Below are 26,175 nucleotides of genomic sequence, written 5' to 3'. Positions count from 1 at the left end.
GGTCCCTTTCGGAATGGCAGGCTGTGACCAGTGGGATACCGCAAGATTGGGTGCTGGGACCGCAGCTGTTTACAATATACATTAATGATTTAGATGAAGGGATTAAAAGTAACATTAGCAAATTTGCTGATGACACAAAGCTGGGTGGCAGTGTGAAATGTCAGGAGGATGTTATGAGAATGCAGGGTGACTTGGAAAGGTTGGGTGAGTGGGCAAATGTATGGCAGATGCAGTTTAATGTGGGTAATTATGAGGTTATCCACTTTGGTGGCAAGAACAGGAAGGCAGATTACTATCTAAATGGAGTTAAGTTAGGAAAAGGGGAAGTACAACGAGATCTAGGTGTTCTTGTACATCAGTCAATGAGAGCAAGCCAGGCAGTGAAGAAAGCTAATGGCATGCTGGCTTTTATAACAAGAGGAATTGAGTATAGGAGTAAAGAGGTCCTTCTGCAGTTGTACAGGGTCCTGGTGAGATCCCAGCTGGAGTATTGTGTGCAGTTTTGGTCTCCAAATTTGAGGAAGGACATTCTTGCTATTGAGGGAGTGCAGCGTAGGTTCACAAGATTAATTCCCAGAATGGCGGGACTGTCATATGTTGAAAGATTGGAGCAACTGGGCTTGTATACACTGGAATTTAGAAGGATGAGAGGGTATCTGATTGAAACATATATGATTATTAAGGGATTGGACACACTGGAGGCAGGAAGCATGTTCCCGCTGATGGGTGAGTCCAGAACTAGAGGCCACAGTTTAAGAATAAGGGGTAGGCCATTTAGAACAGAGATATGGAAAAACTTTTTCACCCAGAGAGTGGTGGATATGTGGAATGCTCTGCCCCAGAAGGCAGTGGAGGCCAAGTCTCTGGATGCATTCAAGTGAGAGTTAGATAGAGCTCTTATAGATAGAGGGGTCAAGGGATATGGTGAGAGGGCAGGAACGGGGTACTGATTGTGTATGATCAGCCATGATCACAGTGAATGGCGGTGCTGGCTGAAGGGCCGAATGGCCCACTCCTGCACCTACTGTTTATTGTCTATTGTCTCTGCCTGAAACATCAGAAGTTTATTTTATTTCCTGACCTGCTGAGTTCCTCCAGCATTTTGTGTGTATTGCTCATAATTTGATACGAGCCTTAATCCTGGTGATGAAAAATTGAATGGCTAAAGGATATGAACAGTTTCCCTCATCTGAAATCTGTTTGACTCACTTATTACCTATGCTTATTGAATTTCAATGTTAAATAATATTCATTTACATGATCTCAGCCTTCCCCCACCAATCCTGAAAAAGGAGTGGTGACAGTTGTAAGGAAACTAAATTATTGAGCAACATCCAAAGACGTCACTGTGTCAAATGTCACAAGGTTGCATAAAACCTAAACTAGGTTGTTGTTGGCAATTTTCATTCAAAAACAGTATCAAATTGTAACTTGTTGACTTCAAAACCTTATTCAGCACTAAAATATACCCCTTAGATGGTACAAGGAAAGATGAACCAAAAGCAATTTGATCTGAAATTGGAGATACATGTCAAGAAAAAATAAGTGTTCACTTAATTTTAGATAAAGTTGAAATATTATGTTCAAAAATTAGGTAAAATTTGAAGAAATGATTTAGGGGAAATCCTTTTTAAGCTTTACAAAGGTTGCTCCTGATTTTTTTTGAGAGATTTCTGGTGAACTGAAATGTATCAATCTTGCCAAATAAAACACTTCTTCACTTGAAACCAAAGATCAACATCAGGAACCCAGGAGTTCAGACATAGTCTAATTGTACATGTAGTGAAGTTTCCAATTCTAACATGCTCTCAAGAGTCTTTTTAGTGGTTTAATCTAGAAACTATACTCTTGAGGCCATCAACACATGATAGTCAAGCAACACTATGCGAGGCCCAGTTCAGTTTACATCATAAAATATGCTTACGCTTGTTTGCATTTAGAGTCGACATTACCACAAAATCATTTTGCGTGATCCAGAAGTAAACACACCATCCAATAAACTGTGCTCACCGTTCGGGCCAGAGCTCTGCATACTGTATTGTGGCTTAATAGCTGCAGCTTGATCTCAGTGTCACATTTTCGGCAGTTCTGAATGTACTCGTGGCTTCCTAAGCAGTGTTTACTGCACAATACAGAAAGAAGCTTCAGATATTTCAAATTAAATTTAAAGTATTTTGTTAAAATATCCTTGGTGGAGACATTAATAGGAGCACCTTCAAATAATTACTCAAAAAGCAGCTGTATAAGCAATTAACTTTCATTCACAACCTACAGCTTAGCCTGTAAGTTGCTATCTTAAAAGAAAACGTGTCCAATTGAATTGAAATCCAATGACCACATCAACTTTTCACAATATGAATCATAAACCAAATACTGCAATTTACTTTGTTCTCTGTAATATTTCACTTTATGATTGGTGAAGTCATAAGACATAGGAGCAGAATTGGGCCATTTAGCCTATCCAGTCACTCCGCCGTTCCACCAGGGCTGATTTATTACCACTCTCAACCCCATTCTCCTGCCTTCTTCCCCGCCCCTAATCTTTGCCATCCTAACAAATCAAGAATCTATTAACCTACACTTTAAATATAATCAATGACCTGTCCTCCACAACCATCTATGACAATGAATTCCACTATCCTCTGGCCAAAGAAATTTTTCCTCATCTCTGGTCTAGATGGATGTTCCTCTATTCTGAGGCTATGCCCTCTGGTCCCAGACTCACACACTATAGGAAACATCCTCACCCTATCTAGGCTATTCAATAGGTTTCAATGAGATCAACACCCCACCCGCTTCTAAACTCCAGCAAGTACAGGCCCAGAGCTAAACACTTCCAACACATTAATCCTTTCATACCCAAAATCACTCTCGTGAACCTCCTCTGGACCCTATCCAATGCCAACATCGTTTCCAAGATAAGGGTCTAAAACTGCACAAAATACTCCAAGTTTGGTCTGAGCAATGTCCTTTTTGAAATTTTTTTATTGTGTTTTTAAGTGATTACAGAGTAAAATATGGAAAAAAAACCCCTCCTCCCTAACTTCCCTATAGAAAAAAAAAGAGAAAGAAAGAAAAAAAAGAAAGAGTGCCTGGTTGTTGGAAGATCTCCACATGCTCCATGGAGTTCGTAATAACTTTAGTATCTATATTTATTTATTTCCCCAAGTAACCAATTGTTTCATCTTCAGAGCACCTATATATTTAGTCCTGTCTTTTGTAAATAAGGGCACCAAATTTTCAGAAATGTTTCGTATTTATCTCTTAAATTATAAGTAATTTTTTCTAATACAGCCATAAATTTCTTTCTTCCAACAATCTATACTTAAATATGTATCCGATTTCCAAGTAACTGCAATAGCCTTTTTGGCTACTGCCAGTGCAATTTTTATGAATTCTTTCTGATATTTATTTAGTTTGGGTTTCGGTTTTATCCCTTCAATATCACCTAGTAAGAGTAATATTAGATTATGAGGAAGTTGTGTTCCTGTAATTTGTTCCAGTAAAAGTCTTAAATTTGTCCAAAAAGGTTGAATTTAAGAACAAGACCATGTAGAATGTAAAAAAGTACCAGTTTCTTGGTTACATCGGAAACACTTATAAAAGTCTTATAAAACATCAGCATTACATCCTTGATTCTATATTTTAGTCGTCTTGAAATGAATGCTAACATTGCATTTGCCTTCCTTATCACTGACTCAATCTGCAAGTTAACATTTAGGGAATCATGCACAAGCAGTCATAACACAAACCTTGCTGGACACCGTTCGTAACTGGCAGCCAACCAGAATAGGCCCCTTTTATTCCCACTCTTTGCCTCCTGCCAGTTAGCCAATCTTCTATCAATGCAAGTATCTTATCTGTATTACAATGGTCTTGTTCTGCAGCCTCATGTATGACACTGTGGCGATACATTGCTACAACACCTTGTTAACATCCTTTTGAAAATCCAAGTAAACAACATCCACTGACTCTCCTTTGTCTATCCTGCCTGTTATTTTCTCAAAGAATTCCAACATATTTGTCAGGCAAAACTTCTCCTTCAGGAAACCATGCTAACTTTGGTCTATTTTATCATGTGCTTCAAGTACCCCGAAACCTCATTTTTAGACATGGACTCCAACATATTCCCAACCACTAAAGTGAGGCTAACTGGCCTATAATTTCCTGCCATAACAGTGGAATGACATTTACTATTTTCCAGAGCTCCAGATACATTCCAGAATCTAGTGATTCTTGAAAGTACATTATTAATGCCTCCACAAAATCTTCAACTATCCCTTTCAGGAACCCTGGGGTGTAGTCCATCTGGTCCAGCGACTTAGCTACCTTCAGACCTTTCAGCTTCCCAAGCACCTTAGCAACGACACTCACTTCCGGCTCTGACACTCAAATTTCCAGCATATTGCTAATATCTTCCACAGTGAACACTGGTGCTAAATACTTACTAGGTTCGTCCACCATTTCTTTGTCTCCCATTTCTATTTCTCCAGTGTTATTTACCAGTGGTCCATTATCCACTCTCGCCACTTTTACTCTTTATATACCCAAAAAGAAAAACTTTTGGTGTCCTCTTTTGTTTTATAAGCTAATTTAAATTCATATTCATCTTTTCCCCCCTTATGACCTTTTAGCTGCCTTCTGTTGGTTTGTAAAAGATTCCCAATCCTCTACTCATTTTTGCTGTATTATATGCCCTCACTTTTCCTTTTACACTGTCAACTTCCCTTGTCAGCCATGGTTGCCTCATCCACCCTTTAGAATACTTCTTCATCTTCAGGATGTTTCTATCCTGCCACTTCCAAACTGCCCCCGGAAACACTAGTCATTGCTGTTCTGCTACCATCCCTGATAGTGTCGCTTTCTAATAAACTTTGGCCAGCTCCTCTCTCATGCCTCTGTAATTCCCTTTACTCCACTGTGATATATCTGACTTCGTCTTCTCCCTCTTAAACTGCAAGATGAATTCTATCATATTATGATCACTGTCTCCTATGGGGATCTTTACCTTAAGTTCCCTAATCAGCTCATTACAAGCTGCTCTGAAATGACATCTTGTAGGCACTCTACAAATCCCCTTTCTTGGGATCCAACACAAACCTGATTTTCCCATCAGCCTGCATATTGAAATCCACCATGAATATTTACATGTCTTTTCTACCTCCTGTTGTAATTTGTATCCCACATCCTGGCTACTATTCAGAGGCTTGTATACATCTCCTATCAGGCTCTTTTTATCCTTGAAGTTCCTTAACTCTACCCTCAACAATCTACATGTCTAACTCACTTTTTTCTAGGGGCTTGATTTCATATTTTAAACCAAAAGAGCAAGTTCATCCCCTCCACTTACCTGTCTGTGCTTTCAATACAACATGCGTCCTTGGATGTTAAGCTCTTCTTTCAACTATGACTCCGTGATGCCCACAATATCACACCTGCGCTACAAGATCATCTACCTTATTCTGTATACTGTACTGAGCGCATTCAAATATAGCACCTTCAGTGCAGCATTCATCATTTTTTTATAATTTTCCCCCCACATTACACTTCAACTGATCCCTCTGACTGGAATTATGCCACATCATCTGCCTCTCCTTCCTCAGTCTCACTACCCACTGCATCTATTTGTATACCAACTGCTCCATTCTCAGCTCTATCACTCCATTTCCCATTCCCCCTGCCAAATTAGTTTAAACTCTCCCCAAAAGCTCCAAAACCCGCTCCAAGGATATTGGTCCAATTACCTTCCAAACAGCAACAAACAATAAATCATATTGGGGACAATTAAGAATTCCAATAGTAAATGCCATAATTAGACTAAGAGAATATTCACCTATTTTAAATCAAAAAGGTTCACTACTCAAACATTTTATTTAAAATATCTATTTCCTGGATGATCAAAATAATTTAATTAATCATTTAAACAGAAGTATGAACATAACATAAACATTGACTCAGGACTTGGCTATTCAGACTGTTACATCTGCTTTAATTCGGTAAGATCATGACTAATCTTGTACCTCAGTGCCACTTCCTTCTACAAACTCATACCCAATTTTCAAAAATATCAAAAAAAATCTATGGAAGACAGAAACTTAAAAAGAATGTTTTTGTACAAGACAGTTTGTGCCTTTAGGTTCAATTACTTCTGTATATCTCTTGTGCATTGCTTGATGTCAGAAATGCAATTCAAGTTAATTACTTCTATCTCCACATGACGTGGAACCTGATCCCTAATTAAGGTTACATCATTTCCCAGCTACGTGTGACATTTTTCAACATTCCAACTAGTCGCTACCATCCTCTCTCATCCTTGCTGATGCAGGATAACTACCATGTGTCTTGTTGCTATGCTCACACTTGCCACTGTGGAAGAATTGATTATTTGAAGGTTAAACTGTCACATCTGCCACACCCTCACATTTTAGTCTGGTTGTCCTTCACCCAGTTTGATTTCTCCACACCCACTTCTGTTTCAGTTAATCAGTTTCATTCATTCAAATCATTAGGATCATTAGCACCTGTTTGTTGTCTTTGTTTAATCATGTACTGGGCTATGTACCTACAAAGTAATCACGTTTTCGTTTGAAAAGAGGTCTATTACTTAGTAAGTTACTTTAACAAGCAAAACATTCTCTGCAACATTTAATGTTTTGGAAAATTAACGTTTGGAAATCTAAAATTTGCTCTTTTCTACTGACACACTAATGCAGAAGATAAAAAAAATCCACAACAAAATGTATATAAAAATGCCTCAGGTGTCAGGCATTTGCATAGTATTGTTACAAAGCCAAAAAGCTAAGGTCAATTACTGAAATTATACACTTGAATTAATTACTAGAAAAAGGAGGCTCATATGAAGTCACCCAAGAAATATGCTTGATTATTATATTCATAAGGAAGCCTAAACTTCTGTATTTTCTAAACAAATTCACTGGAACAAGAACTTCAGAGATATTAAAGCAAGTTCCTCAACTGGTTTCTTCAGTTAATCTAAGATGTGACATGGAAAATTTAAAGGAACAGCAGGTACGTTCTCCCTGAAGTATTGGTGGTATTCATCGTTCACTCAGTACTACAGGTACTAAAGTAGGTGATGTAATCTTTATCACATCACTTCCTGTGTATGACAGGGTACCATATCTCCTACATTATAACATTTTAAATAAAAGTACAGTTTGGTTATACAGTATATTACTTTCAGATGTCCTGACAAGCATCAAGCACATCCAAAACTTTTGTCTTGTTCCAAAATAGGTAACCAGCAATAATTATAAGTGAGGAGGGAGATCTAATTAATTTTTAAATTATAGCTATTCAAAACAGATCAGAAAAATAAGAGTTTTTAAAACCAAGACCACAAAAATTATGATGTTAAATGTATGGTTTTAAAAACTACATATTGTACATACTCAGTAACAATTCTGACAAAGAGTAACAAATACAAAATATTTAAATAAGTGCTCAAATATTCATATAGGTCAGACTATTTTCCTCTAAAGTAAATCATTATTTGCTGTTGCAAAGAAACATACTGATAGTAATGAGAAGATGCATTAATTAAAATTTTTGGAACCTTACTTTTGTAGGACTTCCTCCTGTCCACAGACTTTCAATATGTAACTACCAATGTCAACTTTATTTAGGTCATCATGCGCCCAGCACAGAGCCTGCATTATAATAAGCTCGACATGAGAGCTTACTGTAAAAACAAAAGTAATAGATTAAAATTTCATATGAAGCAGTAAAAGAATGTACAAGAATCACTTCCATCATAACCTGTGTAAATAATGTTATTGGTAACAACACAAGATTGGCTCAAGGTAACTCCTTAGGCTTGTAGTGTAATTTCTTGGTTCATTTCAAATAATCTCAACATTTTGGGAGAAAAATTTCCTTTCTGATGTTATGGTGGTGCAAATAAAGATCAAAACCTATTTAATTGGTATAGCCTCCTTGCGTATGTGAACCTCCACCCGAAAGTCTAAAGTTACAGCAACACAAAAGTGTGGCTAAGAATCTGATTGAAAATACTATTAATTCAGCTGAGCATTAATGTTACACAGGGTTTAAAAAATTGCATATGCGTGTTACTGATGTGAGTAAACTCCAAATATTTGTATTAAATATTTAACTATTCAGTTTAAAGACTATAAATACAGATGTCACTTAATTTTGTGAAAATGTTAAAAGTTTCAATGTGTTTAGTGTTAAAAAAATAAGACAGTAAACAATTTAGAAGTCAGAATTAATAGAAAAAGTAACTGAAGATATGATAAGGGAAATTCATATTCATGAAACAGTGCAAGATGCATGACAGAGAATATTAAGAACAAACTCAAGTTATAAGGCCAAGTTCACTGAAGATTCAGGATCCAAACATGGACTTCACATTATTCAACACAAGAATGGAAATTATTCGTCTGTGTTTTGCATTTAGGACCATCCCAACATCAGTGAACAATCCCAACATTCATTGATCTGTTAGCCTTTTTTTAATTCTGTGAAAGGCAGAGATGAGGACCGGAGTTCTTCTTGGCAGCATTTGTAGCTCTCATTAATAAAGTTTGAGGTTGTTAATGTTTACTGTTCAGAATCAATGTAATCCTCGAAGTGTGACTCAAAAATGCATCACCAGTGCAAAGACTGAAGTTCGAAGTACGCAACAGTGCAAAAGTACAATTCAATGTGATACTAGACATTATTCAGTGGAACACAAATGACTGTGGTATTGGCATCAATTGCAAGTCTGGCTTGTTGCTGCTGACTACATGTTCCATCTTGCAAAACTGATAAAATCAGCAAGAAAGCAAAGCTTACAATACAGCATCCGGGAACTCAGGGTAGTGAAGTGAAGCACACATATAGCAGAATGAAGCTGGCTACAAGGCTCGATTTGCATCAGAATGAGACAGCAATTAGCCTTCCCCTGATTCTGCAGAATCTCCATAAAACTTCCAAGGAATAAAAGAAAGTTCCAGCGTGAGTTCTGAGGCAGAATAAAACACTTTTCTGCAAGCCTTACTTGGTTGGAACAGCTGCAGGCATGCTACAGTAGGGAGAATGTGAATTCCAACAGCAAATGTCATCTGGACATCTTGCAGAAAATCAGAAAATAGTGTCAACAAGCATCAGAAGAGATGCCATCAAGAACACACACTTCATGGCCACTTGATTAGGTACACCTGCTCAGTAATGCAAATATCTAATCAGCCAATCGTGTGGCAGCAACTCAATTCATGAAAGCATGCAGGAATGGTCAGGAGGTTCAGTTAACATTCAGATTAAATATTAAAATGGGGAATAAACGTGATTGGAGTGACTGACCGTGAATGATTTTTGGTGCCAAAAGGGGTGGTTGAGTATCTCAGAAACTGCTGATCTCTAGAAGTTTCACTGTCCACTGTTTACAAAGAATAGTGTAAAGAAACAAACATATCGTGAGTGGCAGTTCTGTGGACTAAAACTCCTTATCAATGAGAGAGGTCAGACGAGAATGGCCAGACTGGCCCAAGCTGACAGAAAGCCGACAGTAATTCAAGTAATCACAACAGTGATGTGCAGAAACAGGTACAAAACATCAAACCTTGAAGCTGATGAACTACAGCAGGAGAAAACTTACTTTCATACACCCGTTGGCCATGTTATTAGGTTCAGGATATACCTATTAAAGTGACCACTCTGTGCACATTTCCATCAATGAGCAAAGTGGTTCTGCCTTTAAGGCTTTGAAAAACCATTACAGTTTTTAAAAAAAATTAAATGGCAATACAAATGGTGACAGGAGACTGAAAGCTTTCCTGATTTAGTCAATGAGAACTTAAGGGCAATTAAGATGGTGCTACCAAATGTGTGTGGCAGTTCAAATGGGAATAAATTTGACTAGAAACATCACTAAAATCACCTTTTCTGAGGTAAATTGTGTCAAATTATCCTGGCTAAAAGTGAAGTGAGTTTGGGGCACAAGCCAAACTGTTGTGTTACAGGATCAATGCAGATAGAGTGAGCCACTTGGAGAAGAGAAGTCAAGTCAGAAGAGATTTAACAGCCATACAATGGCCTGGGTGCGAGGTTGGATCGCTCGAGGCACCAAACTGATTTGAAGAGCTTAAGAGCAGTTTTGGGCTGGGCAACAAAATCTGGGCCTGAAGCGAGTCACTGGGTGGCATGGTCTAGGCCCTGAACCCTTCACAGCAGCCAGGTGCTAGTGCGAGGCATGATCCACTGTGTCGACGATCTAAACACCAGCCTGGATCAGGGTGAGAGTCAATTTTGCTTGCTCTCTGTGATGTTCACTCCTCTCTCCAGGGTGCAATAGTCACTTCTCTCTCCATGGCACTGAGGCCATGAACACTGCCCCGGCTGCTGTGCTCCATGCCCGTTAACATGACGAACTGATAAGCAAGTCTTTGGGCCTACTCCAGGGTTTGGATCTGAGGAATCAATTTGGTTCAGAATGTTAAGCAACACACATAAAAAATGCTGGTGAATGCAGCAGGCCAGACAGCATCTATAGGAGGAGTTACAGTTGACGTTTCGGGCCGAGATCCTCAGGGTCTCAGCCTGAAACATCGAGCGTACCTCTTCCTATAGGTGCTGCCTGGCCTGCTGTGTTCACAAGCTTGCCAGCTGCATTCACCAACTTTTTTGTGTGTGTTGCTTGAATTTCCAGCATCTGCAGATTTCCTCGTGTTTGGTTCAGAATGTCTGTTGCTTGCTTCAGTTGTTTGCATGATTTGTGTGTTCCCCTCCCCTTTTTCCTTTCACATCTGGTGTTGGTCTCCTAAAAATCAAACCTCTGTGTGTGGAAAAATCAACAGATTTTCCAGGAGTGGCTTACAGAATGACACTACTACTAGATCCAGTAACCCAGTTTTAATCTTGCCCCATGGAGCTGTCTGTTCTCCCTGTACTAAATGTGTATCTACTGGGTGCTCCATTTTCTTAGATTTCTCAACAGTAGATCCATTAATTGGCAACCTAAAACATCCCTAGCATGTAGGTGAGTGGCAATGGAGTTGTTGAGAACATGGATACAATAAAATAATACGAGTCACTCTTCCCCTCTAAGCTGTGCGGCTGTGCAGCAGCGCAGTAACTGAAATGCACTTGCGCATGTAGCGCTTGCTACCGCACAGCTGGAATTACACGCAGGTAGAGTAGTTCACGAATCATGAAATGATTTCTTTGTTGTACTGTATTTCATTATGCGCTTCAATTAATACAATTAAAAAATGCAATTTTCCAATTTTCATTCTAAATATTCATAGTTTGCATATTACAAATAAAAAAGCAATTTTAGAGCCACACACTTTTCAGGCCATGTAAAAATTTCCTGCTCAGAGCAATGGTTGATTGGCATAACTATATTATAAAAAAGGGAATTTTTGTAAGAGTGTATGATTCGTACAAATGGGTGGTTTACAGTTGGCACTGACTCTGTAGGCTAAAGGACCCATCTCCATAATGAATGGCTTTAAAATTCCACGTTGTACACAGGATGATATAGCTTCTGTAGGAGAAAATTAGATTTTTAAGATTCCCCCATTATTTTGGACAATACCAGTGCTTATGATTACAACAATAAGAGCTTTCTTCCTCCTTTATTGTATTGATTCTTAAGTAAACCATTATTTATAGCAGTTTCCTGGCAAGCATCTACATTGAGTAACAAGGGCCAATGTACATTTTGATTTGCCAATTATGTGTAATGTTGCAACAGTACAGCCAAAGAACTAACATACTTCACCAGTGATTACATTTCAAAAAAAAATATTTGGCCTGGTCACATCCTTGTCCTGAAGAGCACTATGTAATTGCGAGTTCTTGTCTGTTTTCTGGAGACTAAGACCAGGACTACTTCTGCTAAAATCTTTGTGCAACTCTTAAAAACCACATAAAGTCTAGCCAACCTTAAATGCCCGATAAATTACCAATAACATTTTTGTCTCACTCTTCTATTTTTATCTAGTGACATAATGAATAAAGTATGACATTAGCCAAATTGGCAGACAGTATATACTTAACTCCAAATATACTCATGAATGATATGACACTCTGCCAACATTGTATGAACTCAAGCAAATATTTTTGCTTGGACACCATATTTTAGTTTAACTACAAATCTAGTTCAGATATACAAGAGTTTTGAAATAGAAAGATCAAGCTGCCTCAGTACTTCATGTCTGATACAACAATAAATTAAGCCTCGTATTGATTCTTAAAACTATTGCTGACAATCAAGATTTAGAAGTATTCATAGTTCTCGTATGTTTATTTATTTTATGATGCCCCTGGTCCTTTGAGCCATGCCACTTCAATAACCCTTGATAAACCTGATTAATCCTAATCAAATCACAGAATAATTTGCAATGACCGATTACCTACCAGCTACTTTTTGGACTGTGAGAGGAAAGTGGAGAAGACACGTGCATTCCACGGGCTCCTTATGGATCAGGGCTGGAAATGAACTCTGAAACACCCCGAGCTATAATAGTGTCACACTAACTGCTACACGACCATGATCAGATTTTCAAATAACAGAGACAATTATTCTGCACAATTGAGTTATACAGTGATTCTTTGAAGCAGTCAACAGAAAATCATTACAGTCTAGCAGCACTACTGTACGCATGTGAAAGTCAACCACCAAATGCTATAGTTTGAAGTAATTTGCAAAAGCAGAATCTACAGATTCATTCGTGTATGAAATTTGAAGTCAATCATGCTAGATGAGAAATTTAAAATATAACCTGTCTAGAATTATCAAGATTAAGTTGCAGGCTGTGAAAATTTTAAATACTTTCAGAAGCTAACTTGCTGAGTATTTTTAGCATATCTCATTATAGATATTCAACATCAACTAGATTAGATTTGTAGCACTTCTGTTGTACTCTGCACTTAATTATAAAATTAGTATGTAAATGAACCACTCAAAATATGCAAATAAAGTAGGTGCATGTTGTGAATAGAAATGGCAAGCTCTTCTAAAGAGAAGTAAAACTGAAGACTGTATCTTTCTTCATGTTGAAATGTGTTGCTGTTGTGCCTCTAATTATGTACAATGGAAATTAAGTTGACTAACATGTTTTCCAAAAGAGACGCTGCTCCAAAATGTATTTTCTGTCTTATGCACAAGTACATGTATGCACAGAGGCAATGAAAAACTTTTGCAGGAGCATCACAGGCACATAACACCATATAAGGAGCATTCACAAGAAAGACACAAATTAAATGCAAATATAGACTTGGTTTTACAAAAAAAACACAATTAGATTAGAAAAGTCCATTTTTGTACATAGTGCAGTTTAACTATAGTCATTAGGAGTAGGTTCAAAAACAGAATGGTTGAAAGGAAGTGGTTTTTCAGAACCAAGTGGTGTGGTGATCTTTGATGACAGATGCTGCTTTCCTGAGGCAGTGCCTCCCCCACAAATGGTGGGAAAGGATAAACCCGTGATGTATTGAGCAGAGTGCACTTCTCTCTGCAGCTTCTTATGCTCCTGTGCATTCAAGCAGCTATACCAGGCCATGAGCAGCAAGGATATAGAAACATAGAAAACCTACAGCACAATATAGGCCCTTCGGCCCACAAAGCTGTGCCGAACATGTCCCTACCTTAGAACTACCTAGGCCAGGGGTCAGCAACCTCTACCACTGAAAGAGCCACTTGGACCCGTTTCCCACAGAAAAGAAAACACTGGGAGCCGCAAAACCCGTTTGACACTTAAAATGAAATAACACTGCATACAACGTTTTGTTTTGCCTTTATGCTATGTATAAACAAACTATAATGTGTTGCATTTATGAAATTGATGAACTCCTGCAGAGAAAACGAAATTACATTTCTGCATGCAACAAAAACATTTTGAACTCCGAAAAAAAGATGTTGGGTTGAAGGTTACTTTTAAGTAAAATACTCAACGTCTATTTGAGTCCTTCTTGTATTTATGAAAAAAGCCGAACTTAAATTTGCCGCCAGCAGCAAACCAAAAATAACGTCAGCCAGCTGTCAACCTGAAAAATAAAAGGACTATTTCACTGAACAATGAAAACATATGAATATACGTAAAATAATAGGCAATTAAAATATTTATCATACTTGTTCAGGTTGACTCACACCTGACAATGCAGTCGTATTCAGTAGGGATGGATCGATGCTTAGGGGAGTGACCGGGAAGGATAATGTGTTTTTTTCCTCTCTGAACTCACAGAAGCGTTTCCCAAACGATGTTTGCATTGCGATGATTGCAGAATGTAAATACTCCGAATTTATCATGTCGTGACCTTGTTTGAACTCTCTCAAATTGGGGAAGTGAGACAATGTGCCTTTCTGTTAATCTCTGGCAAGCAACGTCAACTTGCGCTCGAATGCCAAAACATCCTCCAACATGTGCAGGGCTGTACGTTCTTTCCCCTGAAGAGCTGTGTTCAGCGTGTTCAGGTGCGCTGTCATGTCTACCATGAAGTGTAGCTTTTCCAGCCACTCTGGCTGTTCCAGCTCAGGAAAGTTGAGCCCTTTGCTGCCCAGGAAAGTTTTCACTTCTTCCAGACACGCGACAAAGCGTTTCAGCACCTCCCCTCTGGACAGCCAGCGATTAAAAACACGTTGTAGCGGTGTGCTACACGCAGTCAGTAAACTGCAGTCAAAGATAGCTTTATTCGAACTAAACAGCCTTGCTTTTAAGCCTCCCTCAACCCGCCCCCCATGGGCGCGGATGCTGCAAAAGACACGTACTCACAAACCCCCGTAGGCTATTTCCCTTAGCCTGAACGCTGGCTAATTGTGAGCCGGTTCGGATGTGTCAGGAAATGGGTCGCCACAACGTCTTATTTAGATTGTACAAGATCACCATAATCTTCAAATTTAGATTTACATTTCAAAAACTAACGAACTAACATAAAATACATTTTAATTAAATACTGACCATGTAGCGGTGTGCTACACGCAGCGCTAAAATTACGACACGGAGTCGGTAACTGCAGTCGAAGGAAAAAACTTTATTCGAAAACTTCAGCCTCACTTTTAAGCCTCCCTCAACCTGCCCCCCATGGCGCAGAGGCTCCAAAGCTCTGTGTTCGCAAACCCCCGTAGGCTATCTAATTGTGAGTCGGTTCGGATATGCCAGGAAAAGGGTCGCCACAACCAATTATTTCCCAAAGCAACAGGGAGCCGCAGCACAGACGTAAAAGAGCCACATGTGGCTCCGGAGCCGCGGGTTGCCGACCCCCGACCTAGGCTTTACCCACAGCCCTCTATTTTTCTAATTTTTCAAGTGCATTTGCAGAAGTTTGGTAGAGGATTTACTGACTAGTCAACGCTCTTTAGCTTCCTAAGGTGCTGCTGAGCTTCTGTCATGATTGCATTTATGCTCATGCCCAGTAATTTAAAGCTGCTGATCCTCTCCAGCAACAATTCCCACTCCTCCTCCCCCATGTACATTCACCCTCAATCTCCTTGCTGAAGTCAATGAGCTCTTTTGTTTTGCTGATGTTGAGCGAGCGTCAACTAATGACATTTCTCACCCCAGTAAACTGCTTCTTTGCCACCTCTGAGTTGTGCAACAACAGCAGGCAATTTCAATATGAATTACTTGGGCAATTTAGCTCTCAATTACAGAAGTAATAGAATTTAACTGGTGTAATATACGGTGGGAAAATACCCACATCGAAATATGATAGCTACTCTCCCTTTTCCATCCTATGTGATTAGTTTTCTTAACCACAAGTATTTGAATGGAATTCTGCCTCCACAAAACCCTACCACCACAGTCAATCACAACCAGCAATAAAGCTATCTAAATTACTTTGAGCACTGCGCTGTTTAGCTTGCTGACAAACTTCAAAGTCATGGCATAAAAACAAAGCCATAATCTGCCCCTTCTAGCTGCAGATCAAGGCGTTGCAGATTGAAAGTTCATTTCATCCATGATTTACCTCAGGTTTACAAAAGCAGCTTGCAAATATTTTTCCATCAGGACAACAAGGAATCTATGCTGAAAAACCTAACTTAACCTATTATTGGCTGAAGCAATATTTGATTTTTGCTTCTTTGCTACGTCATATTGTTTCTGTTAACTCAGATATAATTCAAAACTTTAGGCTGTTAGCAGAATTGGTATGCTACTTTATATCTTGGGGGAGTGCACAGTAAAAAAGTACATTCATGTGGCTCACATAAGAAAGGTAATGGTTAACCTTGAGCATAAAATCTGAAACCAAAAGATCAGCATCAGATTAGCAACAACCGAATTGCACACGTGACTAGACTATGATATTTAGAAACATGATCCAGTGTTGATATTGAAGTAGACCATGCTGATCAGAGAGAACCTAATGCTTTCTAAAATGGACTGGAGATCAAAGGAAAAAAATGATACAAGTTGAGGGGGGTTGGTCAGGGGAGAGTACGAACAAGCCTCTGCAGCCTACAATTATGTATAACACAGTTATAGAGTCAAGCAATTACAGGACAGAATATACATTGGCCCTCACAAGCAAATGTACAAGAAAGTTCAAAATACATTTATTATCAAAATATATAATCTTCTTGCAAGCAGCCATAAAACAAAGACACACAATAGAAACCACTAAAAACTACATGCAACAAAGATCGACAAGCATCCAATGTGCGGAGAAAAAGAACAAATTGTGTAATCAATTAAAAAAAAGTAAACAAACAATACATGAACCCCAGGGTCCCCAACAGCCATGGAGCCAGTTTAGTGCTGAGGCAAGTGAAGCTGGTCCAGAAGCCCAACGGCTGCAGGGCAACAGCGATGCCCAAACCTGGCGACGTGGACCCAAGATTGCTGCACCAACTGCAAATTCATAGATCTCATTCTCCATACTCTAGGAATATCTTTCCAAGATGGCAGCGCGACGCAGCTGATTATCTGTTACTTGTGAAGTGGGGTGCCGTGTGCAAACATAACCGATTGAAAACGGACGTGGGAGCATGGAGGAATATCGGGAAATCTCTAGGAAGACCTTCTTCATTGCTGCTGCTGCTGTGAGGTCCGGGACTCTGCTGGGAAGAACAAGCCCCCAGTCCTTGGGGTCACGTTGCCGATGGCCGTTGGCAGTTCCGTCTTAATACGCTCGGCAGAGGATGTTGCTCGGAGAAGCTGTGCCGGAGGGGATGGTCATCGGCTCGGAGGTTCGATGGACTCGGAGTCGGAGTCCGCTGCGGTGTGTATTGCATCTGCGAGGCTGAGTCGGGCGGTGCCGTGGAAGTCCATAGTGGGGGTATTCCCTTCTGCCGCCAGTGTGGGATGGCGAGTCTGTCGGGACCCTGGGGACTTGTGGAAACTGTGTGGTGATTTCTTTTGAACTTACAATCCTTCAACATCTTTGTACTATTTTTACTGTGCCCATGGTCTGTTTTTTTTATCAATTATGCTATTGTTTGCACTGTTGTAAATATATGTTGTAACTATGTGGTTTTGTGCAGGTCTTGTAGCTTTAGTTTTTGGTATTGTTTGTCTGGTGGATTTGGAGCTCCTTTCCGGGGAAAGCGCTAAGACGGTAGCGCAATATTAATATGCAGCAGCCTCTCTGGACTCTGGATTGGGGATTGCCAAACGTTATGTGGATTTTCTGGTGTAGTCTGTTTTGTCATGTGCTTTTGTGATATCATTCTGGAAAAATGTTGTTTCATTTTTTAAACTGCATTGCATTTGTGGTTTCTAAATGACAATAAACTGAGTCTGAATCTGAAATCACTACACATATCGAAGTAGTTCAAGTAGGAAGTTGTCTACAATTTCAATGGAAAATCATGACCAGTAAAATTATTCTTTAAACCATTTTCTTAATTGGATGACTCTACAAGGCAGCTTCCTAGCAATACTTATAACGACAAAGTACCATCACTTAGAGTGGTATATAAATTTCAAAAATTTTACTTCTGCTTCTACAGATCTGTAAGTAGCATACAAAGTTTCAGATGAAATGATTAAGAATAGAAAGAATGGAAGCCAAAAATAAATATGCAGAGATAATCAAACTACCATTTCTCCAATTTAAGGAAATCTGCAGATGCTGGAAATTCAAGCAACACACACAAAATGCTGGTGGAACGGAGCAGGCCAGGCAGCATCTATAGGAAGAAGCACTGTCGACGTTTCGGGCCAAGACCCTTCATCAGGACTAACTGAAAGGAAAGATTGTAAGAGATTTGAAAGTAGGAGGGGGAAGAGGGAAATGCAAATTGATAGGGGGAAGAGTGAAGCTAAGAGCTGGAAAGGTGATTGGCAAAAGGGATACAGAGCTGGAGAAGGGAAAGGATCATGGGATGGGAGGCCTAGGGAGAGGAGGGGAGCACCAGAGGGAGACGGAGAACAGGCAGAGTGATAGGCAGAGAGAGAAAAAAAGGGAGGGGGGTAAAAAACTTACATCAGGGATGGGGTAAAAAGGGGAGGAGAGGCATTAATGGATGTTAGCGAAGTCAATGTTCATGCCATCAGGTTGGAGGCTACCCAGACAGTATATAAGGTGTTGTTCCTCCAACCTGGGTGTGGCTTCATCTTGACAGTAGAGGAGGTCATGGATAGACATATCTGCCTATCACTCTGCCTGTTCTCCATCTCCCTCTGGTGCTCCACTCCCCCTTTCTTTCTCCCTCGGGCTCCTGTCCCATGATTCTTTCCCTTCTCCAGCTCTGCATCCCTTTTGCCAATCACCTTTCCAGCTCTTAGCTTCACCCCACCCCCTCCGGTCTTCTCTTATCATTTCGCATTTCCCCCCCCCCCAGCCCTCCGCTTCTACTTTCAAATTTCTAACTATCTTTCCTTTCAGTTAGTCCTGATGAAGGGTCCCGGCCCGAAACGTCGACAGCGCTTCTTCCTATAGATGCTGCCAGGCCTGCTGTATTCCACCAGCATTTTGTATGTATTTCTCCATATTAATGGATTTACTCATCTTTTGTAGTCCTAATTCAGAAGAACAAAATCAAATGACCTTACATCAGTGAGTATACTTCAAAAAACTGTTTCTCTATGAAGCATATTTAGGTGACTTGAGATAGTCAAAAATATTCTAGGATATTTTACTACTCTTAACTGTAGAGTAGTAATGTCAGAATAGTGAATTAGTTGTAAGCAAAAGGGTGCCTTTCATCCAGATTTGTAGTGTATTCCATACTGAATAGTGACAGGAAAACATAACAGTGGTGACATCTTGTGCGGTTTACTTATATATATTGACCAAACAACACAATTTAGATATACACTTAGTTAGGCCTTTTTAACTCATGGCTATAAATACATTTCACAACATGCATAAGGAACATAATAATTCAATCAATGCTTTTCAGTTACACTTAAGTTATTTGACTTTGATCTAAGTTACCTGGCAAAAGGAGTACAATATTAAAATAGTTTACTACTGCGTTATCAGACAAATACAATCGTGTGTTTTTACTTGTTGGTTTTATTTTTTCTTATGTACAAATTGGCGCATGGCCTAGTGGGCAAGGCATCAGACCAGTAACCTGAAGGTCACTGGTTCGAGCCTCAGCTGAGGCAGCGTGTTTGTGTCCTTGAGCAAGGCACTTAACAACACATTGCTCTGCGACGTCACAGGTGCCAAGCTGCATGGGTCCTCGTGCCCTTCCCTTGGACAACATTGGTGGCGTGGGGAGGGGAAGGCCTGCAGCTTGGGCAACTGCTGGTCTCCCATACAACCCTGCCCAGGCCTGCGCCCTGGAAACTCCAGGCGCAGATCCATGGTCTCTCAAGACCGACGGATGCCACCACCACAAGTTTCATTTCACACAAGTAGATGCCCAGAATTTAATTTAATCATCACTCTTCAGCCATCCAACTTAAAGTGGTCTAAATACTCAGGGACCTGGAGTCCCTAAAACAGTCCTATGTTGAGTTCAATGCTGACTGGCAATACCTGGGATGCCACTGGTGCTAAACTGTATCATCGTCCGCCGTTCCTTTAGATTCACCGACTGTGTGGAGAGGGGGTGCTTGCTCTCCATATTGCACTGTGTTAGCTAGTTTATCATGTAGACAGCTGGGACGCAACATCCACGGTCAACCCCGACTAATGGAGGCCTCAATTTACTCACATTCCTTACTTCAAACCGTATATTGGCAAAAACACATTCAGAGTCTTTGATTGGCACTTTCTAATTTGAAGCAAACACTAGTGAGTAATGTGGTGTTTATGCCACCAATCCTTTTGAAACTGCACAAAAATCAAGACACATTTTGAACTGCAACACTTTGGCCAATCTGTGCATTGGTGTAAATGATGCAGCTTACCATCACAGGTGAATGTAACTGGCTGTTGAAATTCTTCAATTTCTATGGAGACTTTCACACTTGCATTTTCTCCATTCATGTCGCGGTGAAGCATTACCGGACTCAAGACATAACCTGGATTGGTGGAGTGGTCAGTAAATGGAAATGTGGACCGTAATCTAAAATGCAAAAGTTATTTGAACTTTAAACAAATATTTAGCTTCAAATGCATGTGATATTAATTTAATTGCACTTTTTTCTTTTGTTTTTACAATTTCCAAAACAGCTTCCAATGTTAAATTAGTTTTTTTTTAATTGGACAGTGAGTACAGTATCAACATCTCACTTAGCCATAATCTTTAACTTCAGCCACTAGATTTATTCAAATAGCTGATCCTACAAATGTTCTAAAACTATTTTTAGAAGTTTATTAAATATCCATTTCAGAATTCACAGTTATATTTGCAAAGTCTTGCAGTACTGCAAGTGATTTCATCTGTCTCAAGAGGTAACCAAGAGGATTTATGAGGGGAGATTGGGGCAGGGCAGTGAATGCTACCTATATAGACTTTAACAAGGCCTTTGACAAGGCTCCACATTGAACACTAGTACGTTAGGTCAGATTGCAAAGGATACAGACAGAGCTACCAAAGTGGGAACATTACTGGCTTGATGGTAGGAAGCACAGGGTGACAGTGAAAGATTGTTTAATAGGCTACTGGCTTGTGACCAGTGGTGTGGGGCCCATTGTTATTTGTTATTGCTTCTGATAAACAATAATGCTGATGACATTAATTAAAAAAAGGCAGATAGTAAAGGCAATCTAAAATAGCAGATTGATAAACGGGCCAAGGAATGGCACATGGCTGTCAAGTCAAGGATGCTGTATTTAGGAAGTCAAACCAGTGTAGAACTGTCATAACAGACAGTGGTGCTCTTAGGAGTCTTGCAGAACAGAGGGACCTAGGCAACTAATACATTGTTCCCCAAAAGTGGATTACAGATATACATGGTGGTAAAGAAAACACTTGGCTTGCTGCCCTTCATCAGCCAATGTAATGACATTATGTTCCAGTTATACAGGATGCTGGTGAACTGCAGCTGGAATATTGTGTACAGTTTTGGTTACCCTGTTATGAGAGAGAAGTAATTAAACTGGATAGAATATTCAGGTTAAATACTCAAAAGCAAACACAGATATGCCATCTGAAGTGTAGCAAATAACAGTTTGGTTAACCTTACCTAATAATCTCCTGCCAAAAAGCTGCCACTTCTCCATTTCGTGAACTGATTTGTTCAAGAAATCTTACTCCTGAAAGATTATTACTGGTCCCTTTTTCATCCTGTAATAAAAACAGATTTTGAAACTGAAATTAGCTTTGAATTGGCACATTTAGCATGGGTGGCTAGCAAGATGTGACTAACTCAGATAAAATGCATTAATGTGGCCAATAGGTAAACATTAAACAATGTATTTTGTAATCAACTTTGGACAAAAGCAATTTAACAATTTGCTATCCTTAGTATCATACATTCAGTTCTTAAATTTAAGGGATATACACTACCAATTTCTACAATCAAATTTTGTCATAATTACATGTTAAGCTTCTCAGGTAGAATAGTTTTATACATTACTTATGTGTACAAACACTTTATCATAAATATTTCTTAAAATTGTCATCAGTGTATCATAGGCAAAAATGGAAGCATTGCAAATGTAATTCTGACAGCAACACAGTATACTGAGGCTCTGCAGCTTTAAGTGACAAAGATAAACCAACATATTCAATTTGACTTAATCAACATTTGCAAAATACTCTCCAGAACATGAATGGCTATTTGCAAGTGTAAAATGACAAAAGCAAAAACTTTCTTCTCTTACTCTCCAATCCATTACTGGCAACATTGAAAATTACTTCAGACCTTTAAATTGAGTGCCGATAAAATTTACAAGGATGTTGTCAAGACTTGAAGACCTGAGTTACAGGGAAAGTTTGAATAGTTTTTGACATTCTTCTCTAGAATGAGGGGAGATTTGATAGAGGCGTACAAGTTATGATGGGTATAGATAGGGCAAATGTAAGCAGGCTTTTTCCACTGAGATTGGGTGAGACTACAACCAGAGGTCATGGGTTAAGGGTGAATGGTGAAATGTTTAAGGGGGAATGAGGGGGATATTTCTTTACTCATAGGGTGACGAGAGTGTGGAGTGTGCTGCCAGCAGAAGTGCTGGATGCAGATTCATGTATATATCCTAATGCTTCTTACATTGCCTGTAAGTAGTATTCGACCCCCCCCCCCCACAGATTTAATTTGTTTTTTTTTTGACACTGATCAACAGAAAATACTCCTGTGTTAAAATGAAAACAAATTTCTACAAATTGGTCTAAATTTATTAATTATTAAATATAAAATAATTGATTGCATAATTACTCACCCCTTTCAAGTCAGTAATTCGTATAAGCACCTTTGGCAGCAATTACAGCAGTGAGTCTGTGTGACAAACAAGAGAAAATCTACAGATGCCGGAAGTCCGAGTAACACACACAAAATGCTGGAGGAACTCAGCAGGCCAGGCAGCATCTATGGAAAAAAGTACAGTCGACGTTTCAGGCTGAAACCGTTCGGCAGCACTTTGGGGGAAAAAAGCTGAGGAGTAGATTTGACAGGTGGGGGGAGGGGAGAGGGAAACACCAAGCAATACGTGAAACTTGGGAGGGCAGAGAGATGAAGCAAAGAGGCTCGGAAGTTGATTGGTGAAAGAGACAGAAGGCCATGGAAGAAAAAAAGGGGGGAGGAGCACCACAGAGAGACGATGAGCGGGCAAGGAGATAAGGTCAGAGCGGGACAAGGGGATGGGAAATGGTGAAGGCAGAGGACAGACATTACTATAAGTTTGAGAAATCAACGTTCATGCCATCAGTTTGGAGGCTACCCAAATGGAATACAAGGATCTAACCTAAGTGTGGCCTCATCATGACAGTGGAGGAGGCCATGGATGGACATATCGGAATGGGAACTGGGATTAAAATGAATGGCCACTGGGAGATCCTGCTTATTCTAGCAGACGGAACATAGGTGCTCAGTGAACCAGTCTCCCGATCTATGCCAAGTCTCACTGATAATACAGGAGGCCACACCGGGAACACCAAACACAGTATACAACCCCAACAGGTTCACAGGTGAAGTGTCGCCTCACTTGGAAGGACTGTTTGGGGCCCTGAACAGTCGTGAGGGAGGAGATAAAGCACTTGTTCTGCTTGCAAAGATAAGTGTCAGGAAGGAGATCAGTAGGGAGGGGCAAATGGAGAAGGGAGTCGTGTAGGGAGCGATCCCTCCAGAAAGCAGAAAGTGGGGGGGAAGGGAAGATGTGCTTGGTGGTGGGATCCAGTCGGAGGTGGCAGAATGTTTGGAGAATTATGTGCTGGACGCAGAGAGGTGGTAGGAGAGGACACGGTACCAAGGATAGGGTACCCCTCCCCCCCCCCCACACCTTTCAAATCTACTCCTCAGCTCTTTTCCTCCAGTCCTACCAAAGGGTTTTAGTCTGAAACTTTGACTGTACATTTTTCCATAGATGCTGCCTGGCCTGCTGAGTTCCTCCAGCATTTAGTGAGTCTGTGTGGGGAGGTCTCTATCAGCTTTGTGCATCAGGACACAAAATTTTCCTCATACTTCTTTACAATACCATCAGATAGCATGGGGATCATGAGTGAACAGCCTTTTTCTGGTCCAGCCATAAATTCTCAATTGGATTAAGGTCTGGATTTTGACTTGGCCACTCCAAGACATTTACTTTGTTGTTTTTAAGCCATTCCTGTGTAGTTTTGCCTTTATGCTTGGGGTCATTGTCTTGCTGGAAAGCAAATTTTCTCCCAAGTTTCAGCTCTCCCTGCAGACTGCATCAGGTCATCCTCCAGGATTTCCCTGTACAGGTGTCCGTCCCCCCCCCCCCGCCTTTTACAAAGGTACAGCGTTCCTATGAAACCTTTCTTAAGCCGAAATGCGCAAGGTGAAGAACCGTTAATTTATATGGGAAAATTTTTCGTAGAAGTGAAAATCTTCTTTGCAATGCGAAAACAGGTTACTAATATAGGTCTTTTGTAAAAGTAAAGTGGTGTAAAGCGAACATTTGTAAAGCAGGGGACACCTGTATTGTGCTGCATTCATTTTACCCTCTACCTTCATAAACCTTGCAGGGCCTGCTGACGTCAAGCATCGCCACAGCATGATGTAGCCACCACCATGCTTCAAGGTCGGGATGGTGTGTTTTATGATGTGTGGGTAAGTCTGATAGCCAAGAAGCTCAATTTTGGTTTCATCAGACCATTCTACCTTCTTCCAGCTGACTTCAGAGTCTCTCACAAGCCTTCTGGCGAACTCCAGCAGAGCTTTCACGTGAGTTTCTTTCAACAATGGCTTTCTCTTTGCCACTCTCCCATAAAGCTGTGACTGGTGAAGCACCCGGGCGACAGTTATTGTATGTGTGATCTCTCCCATCTCAGCCACTGAAGATTGCAATACCTTCAGAGTTGCTATCAATCTCTTGGTGGCCTCCCTCACTAGTCCCCTTCTTGCACAGTCACTCAGTTTTTGAGGACGGCCTGCTCTAGGCAGATTTACAGCTGTGCCATATCCTTTCCATTTCTTGATGATTGGCTTAACTGTACTCCAAGGGATATTCATTGACTTGGAAATTTTCTGGTATCCATCTCCTGACTTGTGCTTTTCAATAACCTTTTCATGGAGTTGCTTGGAGTATTCTTTTGTCTTTCTGGTGTAGTTTTTGCCAGGATACTGACTCACCAGCAGTTTGGCCTCCCAGATGGAGGGTGCATTTTTACTACACACTCCATCAGGTAATCCTCCAGGATTTTGCTGTATTTTGCTGCATTCATTTTACCCTCAACCTTTGTAAGTCTTCCAGGACCTACTGCAGTGAAGTATCACCACAGAATGATGTAGTCACCACCATGCTTCATGGTAGGGATGGCGTATTTTTGATGATGTGTGGTTAAGTCTGATCAATTGAAACACCTTGACTGCACACAGTGATCTCCATTTAACTAATTATGTGACGTATAAAACCAATTGGTTGCAGCAGTGGTGATCTGGTGCATCATATTAAGGGGGGGGGGGGGGAGGGTGAATACTTGTGCAAACAATTATTTTGTGTTTTAACAATTTATAACTAATTTCAATCACTTCTTAAGAGTTCTGTTTTCACTTTGACACAGAAGTCTTTTTTCTGTCGATCAGTGTCAAAAAAAGCCAAATTAAATTGAGATTCAATGTTGTAAAACAGTACAACATGAAAACTTCCTGGGGGTGGGGGTGGGGGGTGCTAAATACTTTATATAGGCACTGTATTTGCAAATGAGCTTCATCCAAGTGTAACCTTACCTTTACTTGCCAGACATACAAAACCAAAGTGGAAATCCATTAAAATCATTTAAATATAGAACATGAACTTGTATCCATGTATCCTATGGGGTTTACTATATTATAATGATATTTTATACATCCTACCACATTAAATCCACTTCAAGATTAAAATCCCCAAAAATATTTTTCAACCACCCTTCAGGCCAACCTTTTCACTTCTCATTCAATAGAAACAACAACCAGCAGCACAACTGTTATATTAACATAGTGGCAAAATCAGAATGAGTAATGTGCAGAATAGGAAAATCAAATCAACTAACACATTAGTAACAGGTAGGAAGAACAGCAAAGCATTACCACATATCAAACATAAAAACATTCTCAATGCTGAGAATGAGAGTGGTTACACAAGGTAAAAGGCGACCAACTTCTCTTCACTACCCCTCCTGCTCACTGGATTTACTGCTCATATTTCTAAGCCATTAGACCATAAGACATAGGAGCAGAATCAGGCAATTTGGCCCACCAAGCCTGC

General features: G+C 40.0%; 1 protein-coding gene across 3 annotated transcripts in view; it reads right to left on the bottom strand.

The window, feature by feature from the left end:
- Positions 1-26,175, bottom strand: part of pik3c2a (phosphatidylinositol-4-phosphate 3-kinase, catalytic subunit type 2 alpha) — a 153,682-nt gene that overhangs the window by 80,928 nt on the left and 46,579 nt on the right. For all 3 annotated transcript variants that reach the window (XM_059975730.1, XM_059975732.1, XM_059975731.1), the window contains exons 3-6: positions 21,498-21,598; positions 20,277-20,434; positions 7,582-7,702; positions 2,011-2,122 (exon numbers count right to left, since the gene is read on the bottom strand). In XM_059975730.1, the coding sequence (XP_059831713.1) occupies positions 2,011-2,122; positions 7,582-7,702; positions 20,277-20,434; positions 21,498-21,598 (492 nt within the window). The remainder of the gene's footprint in view (positions 1-2,010; positions 2,123-7,581; positions 7,703-20,276; positions 20,435-21,497; positions 21,599-26,175) is intronic.

The sequence above is a fragment of the Hypanus sabinus genome, chromosome 7 (assembly GCF_030144855.1).
Source record: "Hypanus sabinus isolate sHypSab1 chromosome 7, sHypSab1.hap1, whole genome shotgun sequence".
NCBI lineage: Eukaryota > Metazoa > Chordata > Chondrichthyes > Myliobatiformes > Dasyatidae > Hypanus > Hypanus sabinus.
This window is presented reverse-complemented; position numbering and strand designations above follow the sequence as displayed.